Source organism: Scleropages formosus, chromosome 25, assembly GCF_900964775.1.
Source record: "Scleropages formosus chromosome 25, fSclFor1.1, whole genome shotgun sequence".
NCBI lineage: Eukaryota > Metazoa > Chordata > Actinopteri > Osteoglossiformes > Osteoglossidae > Scleropages > Scleropages formosus.
In genome coordinates this window covers 4,943,390-4,965,375 of record NC_041830.1, presented here as the reverse complement: position 1 = coordinate 4,965,375, position 21,986 = coordinate 4,943,390, and the positions used below count along the sequence as shown (strand labels likewise).

Below are 21,986 nucleotides of genomic sequence, written 5' to 3'. Positions count from 1 at the left end.
CATTTCAGCAGAACTCATCTGAACACATAGACTATGATAGCATTGATTTTGTGAAAGTGTTGCGTTTCAATTATGCAAATTGCTCACGTTCATTGAAATCCTGGCTCTTAGATGTTCCATATTTGACCACTGCACATTTTACCAAAGGTTTAATGATTCGCAGTATTAACTAAATCATTAAAACAGCATGAAAGAGCATTAATAAGTAGAAGAGACAGAAAAATCAATCATTGTATACAGTTAGTGTACCCAATAATTTGAAGTGTGATTGTTTTATGAATCCACTGTATATTTGTGGCATTTGGGGAGACAACACACACAACTATAAAACACACATGCATTCCACTGTGGCACACAACACTTTGCCATGTATGGAGCATCATGCAGGTACACCCATAGCTTCTTACCATGCTGGTTACCACGCCACCCTAACACACACATCTAGTTACAACTAACGAACATCTAGTTGGCAAGACTCCCTTCTTTAAGCTTGACACTGAGAAGGATCTTCTCCTGGAAGAAGACATGGAGAAGGACCAGCCACCAAGAGTCCTTAATTCCCTTCTCCCCACACCTTGTCCAGCCCAAGAGTTCCAGGATAAAGTGTAACTAAATCCAGGAACCCTGAGCTGGAGTTTTTGTCAGACATACCTGACTGTTTGTCACAATATCATCCTAAAGATAATGCTGCAATACAAACGGCACACGTTGTTACTCTAGAAAACCTATTATCTATATTGCGACTAACAAAATGGACACATCAGTTTAGTCACATAAGTAAACATGAAATAATATGATTTCTTCTCCATCACTGTATCATAAACCTTTTGATCACACATCTGGTTCCTCAATGACTACACCAGGTTTTACGCTTCACAGAGGTCAGAAAAGTGTATGAAATACACACACACACACATCATCTGAAACCGCTTGTCCCATACGGGGTCATGGGGCGCCGGAGCCTAACCTGCCAACAGAGGGGGAGGGGACACACCCAGGACGGGACGCCAGTCCATCACAAGGCACCCCAAGTGGGATTCGAACCCCAGACCCGTCGGAGAGCAGAACCTGGTCCAAGCCCCTGCTGTATGAAATACATCTGATAATAATTACAAGACACAGTGTTTATAGTAACTAAAGGTTGGCATAACATATAAGGTTTCGCCTGTTTTATGCTGTTGTTAAATGCAATGAATGATAAGCGTAAGGAATCGCTGTTCATGTCTTAGGGTCCCCGTGATGCTGTATTTCAGGGTGGACTATCCACATTTGGATCTGGATAAGAACAAATCCATCAAATTTAAACTTTCCATATAAACTTTGTAAAATGTATTAACCTATCCCATATAAAACTGTGGGAGAAGCAGGTGAACTGGTGTCCACTAGTTAAGTTATTCAAAGAAAGGTAATGAACGCTGAGGTTGCTGTTCTTTTTAAGGTCCTGTAATATTTCAGAGCCGACGCTATTAAAATAGCGCCCTCTAGCAACCGTACCTCGTAATAACATCCTACGTGCAACATAATAACCAACCACACAGATGTTATTTAAATATTACATTGCGGGAGAATAAATGCACGAAAATACAGTAATTAAATTCAATTCCAGTTTTTCATTATCTGTCTTAATACCCTAAGGTAAGATTTCGGAGGTGATTCTTTAAGCAATTGACCAGTTCCAACGAAAAACAATTGAAAAGTTTTATTTTTTGAGTGCTTAATTATTTAGTATATGGAATTCTACATTTATTTTCTACATGATTTTATTCCCCAGCTGGAATATTCCGAACAGCTAAATCAAAACCAAAATCCGACAGAAAAAAATTGCATTGGTTATATTTTATTGACTGACAAACATCATCATAACGTGTTTTCACGGTTGGCGAAACAACTCGTTCTTCCACAATAATGTTAGTTTCTCGCTCGTTTTCCAGTTATGTCATCTCACCTGACATGCACATAATTCACATATAATGTACGTATGTGCATATAGTTTCTCTAGAAAATTATAGCGGCCCTTTTAAAAAGGATTGACCAAATCTAGTTTTAACTGTATTAAAGACAAACTCGTATAAATTCAACGAAATTGCTTGTATTCGTCACAAGTTTATCAAGCAGCAGCAAAATCAAATTCCAAAGTTTAGCATACAAACCCTGAAAGATTCACGCAATATCCATAGAAACAAACCTCGAAGCCGGTTACAATATGAATATGGAAAACAACCAAATATTATTTGAACAATTCTGAAAACGACTTATTTCAAAAAGGCACTGATTCATTCATAATATTTCAACTGATCTGCCATCAGTGTAATGCAATTCACAGAGAAAACAATTTACCAATTATCATTATTTTTATGAATAAATCAAATAATTATGACGCTCATCTGCAGTTATTTTGATAATAGAACTTATATGTTAACAAGTAACTTATTAGTTCAGTTCTCAAAATTCTACAATGTATTCGCCTATTTGATACACGCCACCTAAATAAATTTGATTTTTTAAATTAAACAAACACACTTTGACTTTCACCCCCCCACAGTTCAGGTCTCTGCTTTACTTCCATTACGTTTGGTTCTGTAATGAAACTTATTTTAAAAACCAGTTTTTCAGAACCGTGGAGCCTAGTTGGAAATATAGGAAATACAAAACCAAATTGAAGGATAAAGTATCCGATAAATCACGCTCGGGCGAGCAATAAGTTTAGTAGCTCATAGTGGCTATGTAGTGTAATGCATTTCTGATCCTGCGCACATTGTGGTCCAGAAGATGATCAGATATTTTTTTTGTTTGTTTTAGGGACGCACGAGAGAGCATTAGAAAGTTGTTAATCATCATCTGACCCCCCCCCCCACACACACACACACCACACACACACCTCACACACCTCGCACGCATCCACCCCCCCCTCCTCAAGACGTGTCCTTGAGAAAGCAGCATATATAAGCATGTGGATCTGCCGGGAAGTAGCTCAGAGTGGAGTGTGAATGCAAGTCGAGATTAAAGAAATATAAGAAGAGCAGAAACAGGACCCTCCTCAAACTGACCAGGAGAACAACCCGACCACCTGTAACCACAAGCCTTCTAAAATCCATTTGCCTTCTAAAAAGTAAGTATTCAATCTTATTACTCTTCCAGTCTTCAGTGTTACACAATAGCTCTTTCAATCGCTCTCGGTTTAATAATATACTGCATAAAATAAATGTACACTTGATTCCAGTGTTTGCACCTTAGAGTCACATAGGCACTTTCCCAGTGTTCATTTTTTATTAATTTCATTCACCCAGCAGCGTGTCCTGGTTTCATTCCAGCAGCTCAGTAAGTGATGTACTCTTTATGGCTGTTGACTTGCAATCTGAAGAGTGTTGTCCAGCTCCACTCGGGTGCCCTTCATCCTAATGCGAAGCACAGATTGTATTTTTGCTGAGATGTAGTCGCTTTGGAGAAAAGCATCTGCTAAATGAATAAATGTTAATGTACTCACCTTCCATTGATGCACTAACAATACCGTGCTGCAGAAAAGGGTAAACCATGTTGAAGTCAGCTGTCTACCGTTGTCAACTCAATACAGTAGTAACAATTTCTCCATATCACTGTGTATACCAGAGTATACCATACCTCATGGGACCTATATGGCCATGCAGGACCTTGGAGAGCAGCATCTGGAAATACTAATTCCCTTTTGTTTAGTAAAACTCTCAACTCTAATAACCATCTGTGAAAAAAAACAGTTCTGCTCTGAATTAAATTATCACTATGTAATGCTTCTGAATGGTAATGGAAATTACATGAAATGGTTACTAAATACGGCATTACTGGTGGAACGTCCAAAATGCAACGTAGCAGCTGGCCTTAAGCTTTTTTAAATGTTCCACTAGATTAGGATGCATAGGATCAACATATTTCACAGATGCATGAAAAACTGTAATATCACAAGTTAAAACAAACCAGCAAACTAAGATGTGATTTTGTTAAAAAAAAAAAATAGTCTTGTTTCCTGTTGTTAACGATAAATGAAAATGAAAAGGTCAGCGTGAACTTCTCACTGGGCGTCGATACATCTCATTTTGTTCTGCTTTTCTTTGAGCACCAAATTAACATCTTCAGTATGGCGAATGACCTTGGATATGTTTTCATTCGAAAGTTTATATATATGTATATATATTTTTTAATATTCCTAATTATACATAGTTCTGACCGAGAGCCGACATGCAGGATGTTGCACCCGAGTGCAGGATCTTTATTGCACCCAGAAGGGACAAGGCAAGTATCGTAGTCTGGGACAGGCAAAGAGTCAGGTGGATTAGGGAACGTTGTTGGGGGCGATTATCTGGAGATGTGGTCAAAAGGGACAAAACAATAAGTCTTTACCGTGGTAGTCATGGAATCAGGGCTGGGGAGCAAGAAGGAGAGGGACAAGGAACAGGAACAAATACGTATGTCTAGTGAGTGTAGAGAGGACCGTTATCTTGGTTGAGATTCTGCGACTGGAAGGCGGTGATTTGGTGCATCTTACATTTCCCCATCCTGATCGGTACCAGGTGTTCTAGTCTGAGATGAGGTGGTGGGCATGACATATATCTGTATATACATAATTTGTTTGATCGCTTTGTCCAAGGTGACTTGTAGCACTAAATAACAAACTTTATAAGGATTTACCCATTCATACAGCAGGGTATTCTTGTCTTGATTGAGGATACTACGGCAGGAAGGGAATTTGAACCAACAACACTCAGATTGCAAATACGTCAACCCTAAACACACCTTCTGTCTAGGAGCTGGAACATTAAGCGGATGTACAGGGCTATAGACACATGGGTAATGTGAGGTTTTCTCCTCACTCTTGCAGATGGCAGTTGTGCTGAAGCCCTGGCCCGTCTTCGTAGCCCTTGTCCTCTGTGTGCTCCTGTGTCTGGGCACATTCTCAGATGCGTACCCACCCAAACCGGAGAACCCCGGGGAGGACGCGCCGCCAGAAGAGATGGCCAAGTATTACTCTGCGCTCAGACACTACATCAACCTCATCACGAGACAGAGGTGAGCTGAAGAGGCTTCGCCAAGGTGATGAAACATGATTTAACAGCTTCATTAGGGAGCAAAAATTACTGAAGAGAGGTGTTCAACCACAGAAGGTCAATTATCAAGGCACGGTCGAAATAAAAATTCATAGCGTACTCAGTAGTCATCATTTCACTAATTGGGCAGTGGTCATTTGACGGGAAGCAGAACTCGGCGAACTGGTTCTGGGTGAAAATTTATTTATAGATGATATGTGATGGCAAACGAGCTTCTGATTAAAATTCTGGAACAGTTCAATATTCTACCTAACTCTTTTCAACAGCAGATCCAACACCGATCAGAGGTGGCTCATTCATTCATTCATTCATTCATTCATTCATTCATTCAATGAATGAGAAGTGGTTCTCTAAAAGCTGATGAAATGAAATAAACCTGAGGCCAAATGACATGTTCTATTAACAAGATTAAGACCAGTTTGTGTTTTGTTGTCACGATTATTACTTAAGGTTTATAAAGTACTTGAAATATGTTTGTAAAATATTGAATAACCAAAGACACTTGTTTGTATTAACTGTTAAAAGGTGAATTTCATAGCTATACCGGTGTTCCTCTAGCACTAAGATCCAGTTACATCCTGCTGCACTGGGATATAAAACCCTTGGTTGTTATTAATTTGGTGTGCGTAGGGGAAGATATATTCCATACCCTTTGTGTTTTTAAGAAGTGTGAGGAGACTTTATAAACTAGCTGTGAGGAATGATACTAGTGTACCAGTGGGCTTAAGTGAAGAAAAATTGTGGGAACCGACGCCATGAACTTGACAGAGGTAAACAGCACCTCTAATTCATTGTAGAGAACAAACTACACCACCTTGCCCACAGTCACTGTCTTCATGCTGGTGGATTATTTATCATATCACTTTTTGGAACATTCCTAGTGGTTTTTAAATTGCTTCCATTTTTATAGAGAAAAAAAAAAGAATCTCCTGAAAATGTGTATTCCATTTTGCAGCTCTCCACTGTGAATTACATTACATTCGTTCATTTAGCGGACGCTTTTCTCCAAAGCGATGTACATCTCAGAAAAAATGCAGTACAATTAGTTTGTCTACTTCTAAGGATAATGTATGCAATGTCTTTCATCCTCATTTCAAGTAGTCATTTCTAAAGGTATTTCATTCTTTCATTCGTATTTTATCAAAATACTAAATTACTTAAATTTTCAAAAATGACCATAACACCACAAATGGATTTGCAGAGTATGTTTTTTCTTTTATGTAACATTCCTGCCATCTTTCTTTGCAACTGAATGCTGCACTATGTAACAGGGATTTTAATACCATTATTTTGATACTATATTGGACCAGACACTCAGAAGTGCTACAGGAAAGCTTAAAGGTAATCTAGCATCAAGTGGACACCTCAAAGTGTTAGATTAAGAAAATGTATTTACTATCTTCCACAAATTTAGAAGAACAAGTCCAGAAAAGGAGCATTTGAGCATTTTGAATGATAATGATATACAATACCTAAAGGCAAAGCGAGACTTTCCGCAACATATGTATTTACTAAATGACTGAATGCATCCAAATAATTGCCAGTGTTTTAAAATTGTCACATCGCCTTTCTGCTACATATCCTCACCCCTGCACTCACTTCCTCCTGACACACAAAGAATCTCATTATCCTTCGTGCTCCGCCAGTCTCTTATGCTGGCCACTATCAGTATGCTGGAAATCCATAATCAACATTACTCTCCATTACGTTAACCAGCGAGTCGATGGAAAGTTCTTGAAGTGAATTCTCCTGGTAGTAGATGAAATCTCTGGCAGCTTCACTAGAGCCAAGGCAGGAAAGAGAAAAGCAGAGATTTCTAATGGCATTAGGAACTAGAATCATGGCTTGTTTTCCTGTAGATTTAGAAAGCGTACATCTACTATTTCAATTCCTGGTTGTGCAAATCTCTGCAGCTGTCTGTCTTTACATGTTAACGTAAGTGCCGATTTGTATGAGTGATTGAACTGGTGTATCACTGACTTTGTGTGTGAGCCAGTGAGCATGTTTATGTCTGTGTGTGAATATTTATATATGGGACAGTATATGAGTGTATATGTGAGTCTATGTACGTTAATTTTTGAAGGACCAGTGTGACTGTGAGTATATGTGGCTGTGCCAGTTTGTGTCTGTGTGTGTGCAGACTGACAGACTCCCACTCGCTGGTACTTGAGGCGCGTCCCTATTAGACCCTCAGAGACAGCAGGGTCCATCATTAAGGGGGCTGTACCTGTCACAGCCACCCTGGGCCTTCCAGCTGGAAACTTGCACCCTGGTATTTTCACACAAAAGGACAGTCTGTCTTATGGGCAATGAAACGTCAGATTAATTTGGCTCTGGGTAGGGGAAATATTGAACTCCGTGATGTGAAACATTTAAAAAATGTGGAAACAAAATTCACAGCAGAGGGGTGCATTAATTACTCTATGGGCACTGACTGACTGAAACATTTAGATGGCCTATTAAAGAAATCTTGAAATGAGCAATTCTATAGAAGTCAGATTCATGCTAAATTCATCTTTGGGTAAGTTCATTTAAATAAATGCAGCAAACCAATGTAGATGATATTTATAATCACCCAACAGAGTCATAATGATATCTAAGCTGGGGGGAGTTAGAAGTACAGTGGTTAAAGCAGCTGCCTTTGGCTTCAAAGGTTGCAGCTTTGAGTTTCAACTCCAGCTGTGACACCATTGAGCAAAGGACTTACCTTAAAATTTCTCCAGCAAAAATTACCCAGCTGTAAAAACAGGTAAATAATTGTAAGTAGCTTAATAGTGTGAATCGCGTTGGAGAAACGCGTCAGCTAAATAAAGTAATTCAATTTATTTTTATAGAGCCCTCTTCTCACGCACTGACACAGCAATGTAAATGTATGCTTAACAGTTATACCAAAGTCAGTCTGGCCCAGCAGTTCAACATTTCAAAAAAAGTATTTGCACAACTAGTAAAAAATAAAACATAGTTAAACTAATTCCTAATGCATGCAGTCAAGACTGATTTTAAACACAGCTTGATGACATAATGGAGTCACTGAGCTGTTTGGCAACTAAATGAAGAAGGCAAGTCAAAGGGTCTCCTCTTTGATCGTCTTCGTTTTGATGTTGTTAAGAGCAGCAGCTCATCTTGGCTTCAGGTTGTTCCCTGGTGTAATATCTGAAGTTCACTGCTGTCATAGAACATGAAGCTGGTTGTGACTAAAGTGATACACGGGGGTCCTCTTTGGGTTTACATACAATCCACTACACCTCAACAGCCTTGCTCTCTTTCTCTCAGGTATGGCAAGAGGTCTCCTCCTGAGGACATGATGGCAGAGCTGCTGTTTGGCGATGACTCACAGCACAACCAACGATCACAGTAAGATACAGGCACAAGGGGTTTCTGGGGAGTGGGTATGAAGCATCCTGCACTAAGAACCTGTGATGGGGTGGCCCTCAGTGACAGCAGTTCAGTTTGCACTTGCAGGTGTTACAGTTAGGATGCTTCATTGATGATGAGCCAGCAGCCTAAGGTTTTTTTGTCCTAAACATAATAACTAAGTTATAAAATTGAATACTTTGTATTTCAATAAATTTGCTGTTCAGGATACCACAGCTTATCCGTATTTATGGCTCTGAGTGAGTGCATAATATATGAAGGCAATTAAACTACAACTACGCTCTGTTATATGAATGCCCTGTTTCCTGTGAATGGGGCTAAAAAGGTGTTTTCCTTCCCCACCCTCCAAAACACCTGCCAAGTGCTTGGCTATACAACATACTCTAGCAGTTTCCTCGAAACCAGTGTTCTCTTTCATGAATAATAGTGAAAAGCATTGAAAATGCACATACTTAACAAAGGGATTTGACAAGCAAGTCAAGAATAAATGGCAGGAGGATGAATTGTTCACTGCAAAATATTATTTTTGACTGTGAAAACGAATAAATGCAGTTTTCGGGCATCCCAAGAAATACGCAAATTCTTTGTGCTCTATAGTGAGAAAAAAGGACCTTGCTGAAGTTCAATTCAATTCAGAAATGTGAGAGAAGATCGATGGTGTTTGTAGCTTGGGTTGGTGATTCAGATGTTTGCCCAGCTTGGCATTCAGGCTGCAAATGTTTCATCACCAGTCGAGGTGACATGACGCATGCACATAATAATGATGTCACCTCGACTAGTGATGAAACATTTGCAATCTGAATACCAAGCTCAGCAAACACCTGAATCGATTCAATTCGCACACACATGTCTACAACTGCTTGTCCTGAGCGGGGTCGTGGTGAACCAGAGCCTATCTCAGCAACACAGGGCGCAGGCCTGGAGGGGGACGCACATACCCCGGACAGGACGCCAGTCCACCGCAAGGCACCCCAAGCAGAATTTGAATCCCACACCCACCACACAGCAGGCCCCGGCCAAATCTGCTGCGCCACCGAGCCCCCCTCAGTACAATTCAATTCATTTTTATAGAGCTCTCTTTTCACACTGTGGTGCTTCTAGAAGCCAGCTATCTGTTGATGAGCCAGGTTGATTGGACTTTCTTTTTATGAGTACGACTCACTTTAATAAATGTATTCTTGCTCCGTGTCATTTTCTTAGATTTAAGTTGGAATTTGTGAATGGGAGCTGGAAAGAAATGAAATGCTATCCACTTGATTGCATGATAATTATATACTGACAATTACTCAGCTTCAGTTTACAAATTTGACAAATGCTTCATTAGCTTGCCGGGTAGCTCAATGTTTTGTGGACATTTTATAGAGCTGTAAGGACAGGCGGTATCATTGACTTCCTAATATGTGTTTCACATTCAGGTTGAACTCCTGTCTCATGAGTTTTAGAAACTGACCCATGTAGAATATTTTGAAGAGAGCTCACAGATTTACTTACTTAATTCAAAGTTGATTGTATTTTAAAGATTAATGTTAAATAATTAATTTTTGGAGCTACGTAGTTTTCTTCAAGACTAATTAGCCATTTCTCAACACCATACACCACTCCACTCGGTTAATTTTCCAAGTAAACCACATATAAGGTTCAGAAACCTTTTGCTTTGCAACTGATGGCTCAGTATGTGTTGTAGATGCGACAATGAATCTAGAAGACTGTCATTGTCTGAGAGGTTTGGTCTCTTTCGTCTTTTCAGGTCCGACGGCTCGTACATGTGGTGATTCCTCTTTGTCCTCTCCCTGTCTGGTGTTCCTCTCCTTGCGTCCATCATGCTGAGGGAGTCCTCTCATGACTCAAGCACTATCTTCTGGATGATTGTTGACCATCAGTGGACCATTGCTTGCCTCTCAATGCATGCACTCTTTATTTCTTGTCCTTATTCATTTTTAAACCCTGCTTTCCAGCAAACCGACAATTGTACATAATTTATTAAAAAAATATAAGAATAAATTAAAAAGGAAGAAATCTTGTCATAAATGCTACATCTTACAGAGAATATTCTTTTTGTTTGTATTGGACAAACGCTTATGTGCAAATAAATTTGATGGATGATTAAGTTGCAATTTTTTGTGGGTGATTTTCAAGTTATCTCACATTTTAAATGACAATAACTGCATTTTAATATTCTTCTAACCTATTCATACTGACCGGATAGTTACTAAAATGAAGTTTCTAAATGTCATTAAAAATGCTATGTAAAGCTGCTATATTAATTCTGCACAGAATACTACAAAATTAATGTAATAGCTCAGAAAGAGAACAGACATGACGAGAACATAAAATTAAATCAGTATCACATTCAGGTACATAATAATTTACTTTTACACTAAACAAAACTCTCATGTCTTACCAGGGTTGACTTTTAGACTGTCAGCCCTAATATACCATCTAGTGGGCCAAATATGTACCATTATACATCATTATATCCGCTGCATGAAATGATATGAAAGGGACAAGCTTGTGCTTGTGCATGACATTCATGCCACAGGATTGTGAGTAGTAGCACTAAGTCTTTTATGTCTTAGAACAATTCTCATTATAAAACTCGCAGTATATAAGGAATAACTTTTTAGGCTTCAAAGAAGCTGCCTTTTATAGAAGTACATAATTTGAGGACATAAAATTGGCTTGAACAAAAGTATTTCCACTGTTAGCAATACAGAAAGTGTATTAAATGAAAATGAGTTAAACGAATTAAATTAAATGAGTTTTTTGATCGCTTGAATCATATCAAAGTGGGTCTGCTGCAAAACATCAAAGATGAAGCAATATCAATATATTTGCGAGATATTCTAAATACCGATGATGAATGATATTCATTATGACTTTTCTCTCGTTCTGTACACACTTATTCACCTTTGAACCATTGCAATACAGGTTGTTATTGATTTATGACATATGTCACTTAAGGCAACCTGGTCTTACAACCATCACGTCAACCTTAATACATTATTTTCAAGTCCTAATATTTGACTGAAATGTTTTAGAAAGAGTGCTCCATCTGCTCGATGATAACACTGACTGGCTGCACTGGTGCAAGGCTCCATATTTTTTTACTCAATAAGTATATCTGTTATAGACTGTGTTTGACTTACAAAAAAATTTTTGTTTACAGAAAATTTCGTTTGTGATTTCATTCAGGGTACTTTTTTCCAATGGCTAGCAAGTGAATTCTCCAGTGGGGTGGCACAGCAAGTAACGCTGTTGTCTCACAGCGCGAGGGTGGTGTGAGAGGGCTTGAGTTCGATCCCTGCTCAGTCTGTGTGGAGTTTGCATGTTCTACCTTTGTCTGTGTGGGTTTCCTCTCACAGTCCAAAGACATACAGTTCAGGTTCCCCTGTAGTGTGTAAGTAACAGAGAGAGTGTGTTCCACTGGTGTATAGATGAGTGACCCATTGTAAGTTGTGTATCTAGCAGTGTAAGTCACCATGGTGAATAAGGTGTGTGGGCTCATAATGCTACATAGAGTTCATTGGAAGTTACTTTGGAGAAAAGTGTCTTCTAAATAAGTAAATGTAATGCAAGTGAAAATGTGAGTATTTTGCTGGTGCAGATAAAGAAAAATTATTTAAAAATGAAAATAACAGTACATATAATATTCAATCAATTTTCATAGAGCACTCTTTGCATGCAGTGATGCAGAACACTTGAACACAGGCATAAGGCAAAGAAACAAATACATCAAACAAAGAAGACAGCTGACTACAGACAAGGAAACAAAGAAACTACAGACCTAGCATAAGATTATCAATTATCCTGAGGACCTAACCGGTATCGAACCGGTTCCAGTTTGAAACCAGCAACCGACCAGTCAGAAATCAGAAGAACTGCTCATGCTCAAGGTGACATGAAACCAACCAATCACATCCAAGCTTCAGGCAATCCCACCCATCAAACCATATATAAAGGATATAAAGGAAGAAGCATCCAACACAAATCATACAACTTGTGGACTGATGATGTCACCTTGATTGATGATGAAACATTTGCAACCTAAATGCCAAGCCTGACAACACCGGACAACTCAACCATTTGCCCGAGCTACGAAGACCACCAAAATTCTCTATGATCCTCAACATTATCAATGCTTTTATGAAACTATAATTATGCTTACTGGCCACGGAGGAAAGGATAAAGAAACTCCCAAGTGAAAGTCGAGGGAGAAAAAACCTCTGGGGGTCCCAGTGCCAGTGGTTGCTCACCCATCCTGGGCATTCTAGATTAAATGGGACTTCTAAGTCAGTTCACAGGTAATAATGGCACTGTTGCTGTATGATGGCTTGATTTCCCAGTTCAGCAAGGTACATCTCATCCATCATGGAGGTTGATCATCATCTTCAGTCAGCACGGGGTGCTTCTGTAACGGCCAGCCGGCCTCCTCAAGTCTTATTGTAGGGAAACAATGCTCAACAAGAAGAAATCATTAGTAGTTTATAACTTATAGAAATTAATTTAATACATTTTGATACAGAGGTGGTGAAAACAGGAACACAGCTAAGTGGAATTTAATTTTGTGATGATATGCTTGAGTGAACATGTAAATATTTAGTCTGGATTTGAAGACTGATAGCGACGGGGCATTTCTGACAGTAACTGGTAGACTATTCCAGAGTTTAGGTACTCTATAGCTAAAGGCGTGACCTCCTACTGAGGTCTTATTGATCACAGGTACTTTAAGGTAACCCGCATCCAATGAACGAAGATATCGTCCTGGGATATAAGAATCATTAATCTCACAAAGGTAAACCAGAGCAATGCCATGTATTGCCTTAAAGGTCAAAAGTAGGATTTTGTAATCAACTCTAAATGTAACCGGGACACGATGCAGCTATTTAAAGGACCGGTGTTATATGGCTGTACTTCCTAGTTCTCATGACACTTCTCGCAGCATCATTTTGTACCAACTGTAGCCTGGACACAGTCTGGTATGGACAACCTGATAGTAAAGTGTTACAATAGTCCAGCCTGCTTGAAACAAAAGCATGAACTAGTTTCTCAGCATCCTGCCTACATAGGAATCGCCTTAATTTAGCTGTTTCTCAACTGAAGGAAGCATGGCCTAGTCAATGCATTAACATGAGACACAAATGACAGCTTTCCATCCAACAAGACACCCAAATCCACAACACAATCTATACCTTGAAGCTTATACCATTTGTGGTAAAGATTGGTGTAATTGTGTCAAGAGTTTTGGCATCACCACCCACCGCAGGTACCTCTGTTTTAGTCGCATTTAGAGATAAAAATTTTTCACTCATCCATAGTTTTATATTGGTGAAGTAATTAGCTAAAGACACTATGTGTGATGAGTCATCAGGCTTAAACGATACATATAGCTGTGTTCCATTGGCATATGAATGGAAACTTACATTGTGTTTGTGAATGATGTCATCCAATGGAAACATATAGTTTGAAGACAATAATGGACCCAGCACAGAGCCCTGTGGCACACCATATTGGACTGTAGCTGAGATGGAGGAGGTACAATCATCATTATTTAGCTAATCGTGAACAATTTGTTTTGAAATCTGATGATTCTAACCCCTCCGGTGTGGTGGCGCAGTGGGTTGGACCACAGTCCTGCTCTCCCGTGGGTCTGGGGTTTGAGTCCCGCTTGGGGTGCCTTGCGACGGACTGGCGTCCCGTCCTGGGTGTGTCCCCTCCCCCTCCGACCTTATGCCCTGTGTTACTGGGTTGGCTCCGGTTCCCTGTGACCCCGTATGGGACAAGCGGTTCTGAAAATGTGTGTGTGTGTGTGTGTGTATAACCCCTCCATCATAGCTACGGTCCAGTGACTTTAAAAACTTTTGGAACACAGCCATTAAGTAAGGACGTATTAAAAATATGAAAAATAGGTTCTGAAACTGCAGCTTTCACTAATTTAGTGGCGATCTGGTCTAAAGGCTTGGTAGTACCTTTCATAGAGCGAATTAGCATGGTAATTTCCTTTACGGTTATTACATCGAAGCTACTGAAATGGTGCGGATAGCAACTAATATTATCATCGTCAGAACCACTTACGCTGGCCTGGACCGAATTAGAGGGCACTATGGATGCCCAAATATTTTCTAATTTATTATTGAAAAACGACATAAATTCATCATTAGTAATGGAAGCAGAAATACATTGTTTATCTTTGTGTTTACCAGTTAAGTATGCGACGGTATTAAACAAGAAACAAGAGTTTTTCTGATTTTCATGAATCAATTTTGCATAGTATTAGGATCTGGCATGAAAAAGTACTTTTCTATAATTTTTTAGACAATCAGACCAAACTACATAATAAACGTTCAGTTTAGTTTAATGCCATTTTCGCTCTAAGTTACGACATTCTAACTTTATTGTACAAGTTGATTTGTTGAACCACAGCAAGTTTCTTATAGTGCGAATAAGTTTAAAGTGGAGCCGCAGAATCTAAGGTGAACTTCACCACTTAATTATAGAAGCCATCTGATCTGTATCTGTGCTTATTCCAAAATCAGATTTTGTAATGTAATCGATGAATTTTAGCAGAAGCATTTTCATCGATATCTTTGATCCTACTGTTGCCAGACAGCACCGTCAGGTATAGATCAAAGGTTAATAACTGATGAACAGTGATAGTCTCGTTTAAAGGAATAATGTTTACACGATGAACATCTATGCTGTAGGTTATGACGAGATTGGACATATGGTTATGGGAATGAGTTGGACCTTTAAAAATCTGAGTAAAACCGACGGAATTTAAGATAGACATGAAACTATTAGCGAGAGTATCTGACGACACGTCTATATGGATATTGAAATCACCCTCAAGATAATTTTGTCATGATTAATGACTAAATCGATCATAAAGTTTCTAATTCCTTAGAGAAACGAGGAGTGCGGTCCAGGTGGACAGTAGATACGGTAGATACGAAATGTAATTACAGGCAGTCCCCGAGTTACGAATGTCCAACTTACGTACAACCCATACTTACGAACCACCCCAAGCAGGACTTGAAGCCCACACCTCCCAGAGAGCAGGCCCCGGCCAAACCCACCGCTCCCCCACTGATATAATGTAACATAAGGTTCAAAGTTCAAGGTTTATTATCATAAGTAAAAGTATCACGACCCACGGGGATAATACCCCTCCCGGCCAGAGGAGGCGCCACTCGGTGCCATTAGCCAACACACACACACACACACACACATTTTCAGAACCGCTTGTCCCATACGGGGTCACGGGGAACCGGAGCCTACCCGGTAACACAGGGCTCAAGGCCGGAGGGGGAGGGAACACACCCAGGACGCGACGCCAGTCCGTCACAAGGCACCCCAAGCGGGACTCGAACCCCAGACCCACCGGAAAGCAGGACCGTGGTCCAACCCACTGCGCCACCGCACCCCCTGCCCATTAGCCAACACAATCTCACAATGTTCACAATCTCATAGGCTGCGGAGGCATAAAAGGAGCAAGCGATGGAGGACCGATTGCGAATTCTTAATCAGCTGTTTCATTGTGCTCTCCTAGCGATCAGTACTCTCTTGTTTCCTCAGTTTGTCCCATAGGTGTTGATGTTCCAGTCCCAAGTGCCCGTCCTGTCAGATCCTGCCTCTTGTTCTCCAGTCCTGGTCCAGTGTTCCATGTCTGGTATTTTGTCACGTCTCTGAGTCCAGTCATACTCACAGAGTAGCGTTTCACTGTTCACATTAGTTCGAACACAGCGTGTTTTTCCTTGTCCTGTGTTTCTTGTTTCACCTCCATCGAGTGCTTTACAGTCTGCACAGTGCACTCCTAATATCACTCGGCACGTGGGGTCATTTTACTTTTTGCCCGTCCGGATGCTACAACAACAAGTACCGTGTATGAGTACCAGTTCTTGTTTGAGTGCTTCTCCACAGACTATGAACAAAAAACAATAGATAATACTGCACAAAAACAAAACAATAACAATAAATAATACACACACACTGTCTGAACCGCTTGTCCCATACGGGGTTGCGGGGAGCCAGAACCTTATCTGGCAACACAGGGCGTAAGGCTGGAGGGGGAGGGGACACACCCAGGATGGGACGCCCAAAGCGGGACTCAAACCCCAGACCCACCGGAGAGCAGGACCTAGTTCAACCCACTGCGTCACTGCGCCACCGCGCCCCCTTCAATAAATAAGAGTAAAAATAAATAACAATAGACAGCCAGAGTACTTGAAACTGAGAATACTTAAAGTGATAAACAGGTAATGTGCCGATGTGCTTGGAGGGAACAGTCCAACGCTAGTTGCAAAAAGTGGCACACTGGTGAGTGTTGTATGCTTTCACAGCAGTGGGGTAAAAGCTGTTCCTGTACCTAGCAGTGCGACTTCGAATAGACCTAAGCCGCTTTCCATATAATATAATATAATAATGCGTACTTTATAATTACTACTCTGTATTAGTACTATTTCAACATGAATAATGTGTGAAATTACCAAAATTTGAGGACCACCTGTATCTGTTTTTGGTGGCATTTTTTTAGGGCACAGGGGACAGTACTGGTTCCTCACACCTCTTGGATTGTAGATCTAAATCTGGTTCAGTCTGTTATGAATTTGGATGTTCTCTTTTCATGTGGGTTTCCTCCCACAGTTCGAAGATATGCATTTCGATCAAACCAATGACTCTAAATTGCCATTATTACATGTATGTGTGATTCGACTGGTGTCCTATACAGGGTTTACCTTACCTTGTGACCTACGCTTCTGTGATAGGATCTGTGACCCTATGTTAGGAATTATCGATAATAAATACTGACTTCTTTTCTTAATAATGAAATGTCAGTTTATAATAATCAATGTCAAACAGAACAGTTTCCATATTATGTAAAGTAATATTTTTAAAGGAAATGTTGTGACTGTGACATGACATTGTCTATGAAATAATGCATACTTATAATGACTGAACAAAAAAAGTGTTTACATTATTGACCCACAAGGTGGCTGTGTATTCCCAGGTTTAAATGAAAGGTCACAGTTATTTTGTTCTGGTTCACTGCTAGTTCTCAGAACAAAGGAAACCGAGTTTAGCTAGAAAACACCTGCTTTTGGAAGCAATGTGACCTTATTAAAGACACCGAATCCTTAAAGGTTGAATGGACTGAACTGGAATGCAGATGATGCATTTAATCTTTGAAGAAACATGGAAAACATTGTATTCCATTCACTAAACTATTTATTGCCAGTCTACAGGGCCGTTTTAAAATAAGATGTAGCGTAATAAAATTTCAGATAAATAATGAGTACATTTACCATTGAGCGTTGACTGCTGAGCAGCAGAGCAAACATCTCACAATTAGAACAAAGTCTTGGAAACTTTATAACTTCATAATTTATACTTCAGTCATCACGGCATAAATGGCTGGCCTGAACATACACCCTAAAACAACTCGTAGAGAAGGTACTGCAAACAGAAAAAAAAAATAGGATGTCATTATAACTCCCTGTAACATCATTTTGATTCATATCCATCTGGAGAACTAAAGGACTTCATGTGCTATGTCCTCACTGCATGGATCCTGAATGCACTCTGCAGAAGTGAAGGTGCATCCTAAAAAATTTCATCATGAGAACAATCCATTAAGCAATAATTTAGTTCTGAAAACAGAATGAATCTGTCACTTCATCATTTTTGAGGAATTTAAAATGTAATTAAAATTCATTTTCTTCAGTGGAGCTCAAGATCTCCTTGAGGTCCTCCTTCTCTTTTTTTGAAACAGAATACAAAAAAAGAAAAATTCATAATAACTGTGAAATGCTCCCATAGAGATATGTTGATACAACAAAGGACATGAAAACATGTTGTCAGATTTTGATAAATTTTGTTTAATATTTTGACTCTGTTTGAATAACTTGGTTCACATTTTTTGTAATACTGTAAGACTGCAATGGGGGGCGCGGTGTGTTGGACCGGGTCCTGCTCTCTGGTGGGTCTGCGGTTTGAGTCCTGCTTGGGGTGCCTTGCGACGAACTGGCGTCCCGTCCTGGGTGTGTCCCCTCCCCCTCCAGCCTTATGCCCTGTGTTGCCGGGTTAGGCTCCGGCTCCCCACGACCCTGTATGGGACAAGCGGTTCAGAAAATGTGTGTGTGTGTGTAAGACTGCAAACCCACATGATAGTCCATTACAAAATTAGATTACATCCATTAAGTACACAATCACAAACACACACATTGACTGAGACCACTTGTCTCAAGTGGGGTTGCGGTGAGCCGGAGCCTAACCCGGCAACACGGGGCACGGGACTGGAGGGGGAGAGGACACACCCAGGATGGGACACCAGTCCATCACAAGGCACCCCAAGTGGGACTTGAACTCCAGACCCACCAGAGAACAGGCACAGGCCAAACCCATTGCACCACCATGCCCCCACACAATTACATAGCATACTTGAAATTATCAATCGTATTATATATATTTAGCGTACCAGCTGATAGACTACAATTGTCCCCCGCTCTACCACTGGTACTAGAGTAGCGAAATGAAGTACAGTATAACTGGTGGATACACAATGGACCATCTAGTCCTATAATATTCATGACTTCTGCAACTCTACTGCGGTCCAGCAGGAAATAACTCCTTAAGATCCACGTCCTGCTCCTCGAATCCCACTACTTCTGTAGTATCTTGAGCTGCAAGGTACCAATACTGAACGAGCATCCAAGCATATTAATGGGTAAAGCTGCTTTATAATAAATACTTTGTTTGCTTGTTTGTCAGTTTAATTTTTCGGTAAAAACCTCAATAATGGAATGATGCTTTCCGAGATGAATCCTGCTGTGACCACTGGAGCCGCCGGTGGGGTCCGCATAAGGGACAGGGGAGCGTTGCCCCTTTAAGAGCACAGCCTTCTCTACAGCGGCACAGAGACGCGAATCACATTCACAGAACCTCAGGAACACAGGGCAGAGCAGGTAAGCAGACATACACACACACCCCCCGATGCTATATTTCAGTTTTTGTACCGCTTGTGAAAGCAATTTGTTTTGTTTTTTTTTTTTTCTGTGGTTTGCAGCCTTTTTATTGTTGGTTTTTTACACACGGGGGGCTTTGATTGTGTCCCGTGACGTGTGTATCCGATACACTGTATCTTCATCTTTTTCTTTCATCTGATCATCATCTATTCTGTGGTTCTAAGGAAAAGAGCTGCTTCACTGTAGTATATTATATGGACAACGTTCCTTCAGTTGGAGCCACTAATAATCACACGTGGTAAGAATAATATGTTTCATTGTGAGCAGCGTTCAATATCAGTCTCTTCTTGGTTGGTGGAAGGAACATGTCATCATATATGCTTCACTAAGCAAGTTATTCATTCTTATGTAATATATAATATAGACATGGAGCATAGAATGTTTCACTGCAGGTGACATTCATCCCATTTAGTTTGACGAAAGCATGTAGAGATATCCAAAAATGTACTGTTGCTTAGAAAAAGACAAGCTGCATATTTGAGTGCACTGATAATTATGATGTCTGGCAAGATCTAACCAAATTCTTTGCAGAGAAACACTTCACTGGTGCAGTGTGAACTGATGTTTGGCACAAGGGTGGTATAACAGTAGTCATGTCTGATCAAGGTTGATAGATGCTAAGGTATATCCGGTTCTTGGTGGGTAAGCATTGAACCACTCATCTCTATACTTAGGCATATTCTCCTCTTTTATTTGAGATCTGCGTAAGGGCAGGGTGCTGAAAAGGTCTGGCACCCCCCACACTTGCACATCAAGTGACGTGTGAGGCTCAGCACGTTTACTCATGCATGTATTGGGGATGACTCATCACCTGACATCTGGATACACTGTACTGAATGTATAGAGAAATCTATACAGGTAAGAGTATGGCAGAACCAATATTGTCATAATTATATCAAATTTGATTATTATGTGGTTGATGACTAAGACCAGATGTGTGAGAAATACTGCTACCTTCATAGTTTGGTTGTGAATATACTCTTCCTGTTTAGGGCTTTGACTGCAAAAGATGCAAAAGGCTGGGGTGGGCTGGGAGGTCACAGCAACTGAATAAAATAAAAAAAGCATATCTTTAACGTAGTGAAACTACATCTGTGATGTTCTTGTAGTCAAGCTCCTAATTATCACCAGCTGTAAAAGGGTCTGCTTATGCTGTTAGTGATTTTAATATTACATTGTTTTAAAGTGCAGTGATTTTCTGCAACTCCTGTATGAGGACAGACAGCCTGTTGTAAAGATATTCTGTGCAGATAATAAAGACTGTTTCTCTGCTGCAGTCCACTATTGGTTTGATTTTTTTTTTTTTTTTTTAAATTAAATTATCCTTTATTCCTCCTTGGTTTTCAAGTTAAGTATTACTCTTCCTTGTTGCCACTGCTCAGAATGACGATTAGTGTGTCTGCCTACCTCAGGCACTATGTCAGGGCCTAAGTGGAAAGCAGACTTATGAGGCTTGTTTTCATCTCATGGGCCTCTGTAGAGCTGAAGGGTAGGAACAAATGGAACAACAGACTTAGAGAACCACTTCTTCTTCGTCAGGCTTGGCTTTGATTCTTCCCTAATGCAGAAATACCATATATGAATATAGCTGGAGCTAAGGTCAACAATGTGGTGTTGGTGTCAAAGGATGTCCAGTTATCTTAGTATTGCATTACATTGGGGTTGAATGTCATTGGTGATGGTGAGCACATTTGTGTCACCTCAGCAGTTTCTAGATTTTTTGTGTTAGCATTCTTCAGATTTAGATAAATTTATTCCATGCAATCAATACAGCCGAATTCCCATTATAGGGCATGGGGCAAGGTACACTGTGGATGGAGACATTTTAATAAACTGATTCACATATGGCTATGAGAAATACAAATCACTGCTTACCTCTTTCACCCTGCAAAGCATGTGGACACTGCTATTAGAGCCCCTGTGTAGCATTACTAACAAATGTTTGATGCTAGATGGTCTTCGTTTGATGTCAAGATTAAGGTTTTATTTATGCCACTGGAATGGCACTCCTGTCATGAAAGCTGTTTATATTATTTGAATAATTGACAATTACATGTGTATGTCTAGAAAGTAATCTTAAAAGGTAGTACCCAGATCCCAATCCAACCCCTCTGCTGGAATGCCCTTGATCAAGGTACTTACTCGAAGATGTGCCAGTAAAAATTGTGCTGCTGTGTTATTGAAAGTAGCTTAACATTTTAAGTTGATGTGGAGTCTGCTAAATTAATGAAAAATAATATTTTTGGATCTGCTTTTACAGTTGTAATTTATATTTATCTTAATTGATGGTAGTGATTGGTTGAGATTATCAGTGTGATAGGAAATAGGGTGTATATAGTTGGGTTTGTTATGGAAGAAATGTGACCATATCAACAAACTGTTTGGAAGAATATCTGCCTCCATTCAGTACCTCTATTAAGAGGGAGTCAGTCAAGCCACCCCCATTCCAATCCTCCTTGTACATTGTTGTCAGGGTAATGTAAAGGTTTATCCGTTACATTTAATAAGGCTTGATTGA

The 21,986-nt window shown here is 40.0% G+C and overlaps 2 protein-coding genes across 3 annotated transcripts in view; both read left to right on the top strand.

The window, feature by feature from the left end:
* The first annotated feature begins 2,993 nt into the window (after window positions 1-2,993).
* On the top strand, window positions 2,994-10,407 carry pyya (peptide YYa). The gene is made up of 4 exons (XM_018741928.2): window positions 2,994-3,109; window positions 4,850-5,037; window positions 8,349-8,429; window positions 10,198-10,407. The coding sequence occupies exons 2-4, from the start codon at window positions 4,850-4,852 to the stop codon at window positions 10,220-10,222; spliced, it is 294 nt and encodes a 97-aa protein (XP_018597444.1). The 5' UTR covers window positions 2,994-3,109; the 3' UTR covers window positions 10,223-10,407.
* An 8,964-nt stretch (window positions 10,408-19,371) lies between these two features.
* The window catches only part of mpp2b (MAGUK p55 scaffold protein 2b), a 94,950-nt gene continuing 92,335 nt past the window's right edge, over window positions 19,372-21,986 (top strand). For both annotated transcript variants that reach the window (XM_018742133.1, XM_018742132.1), the window contains exon 1: window positions 19,372-19,408. The gene's annotated coding sequence lies outside the window, so the exon portion shown is untranslated. The remainder of the gene's footprint in view (window positions 19,409-21,986) is intronic.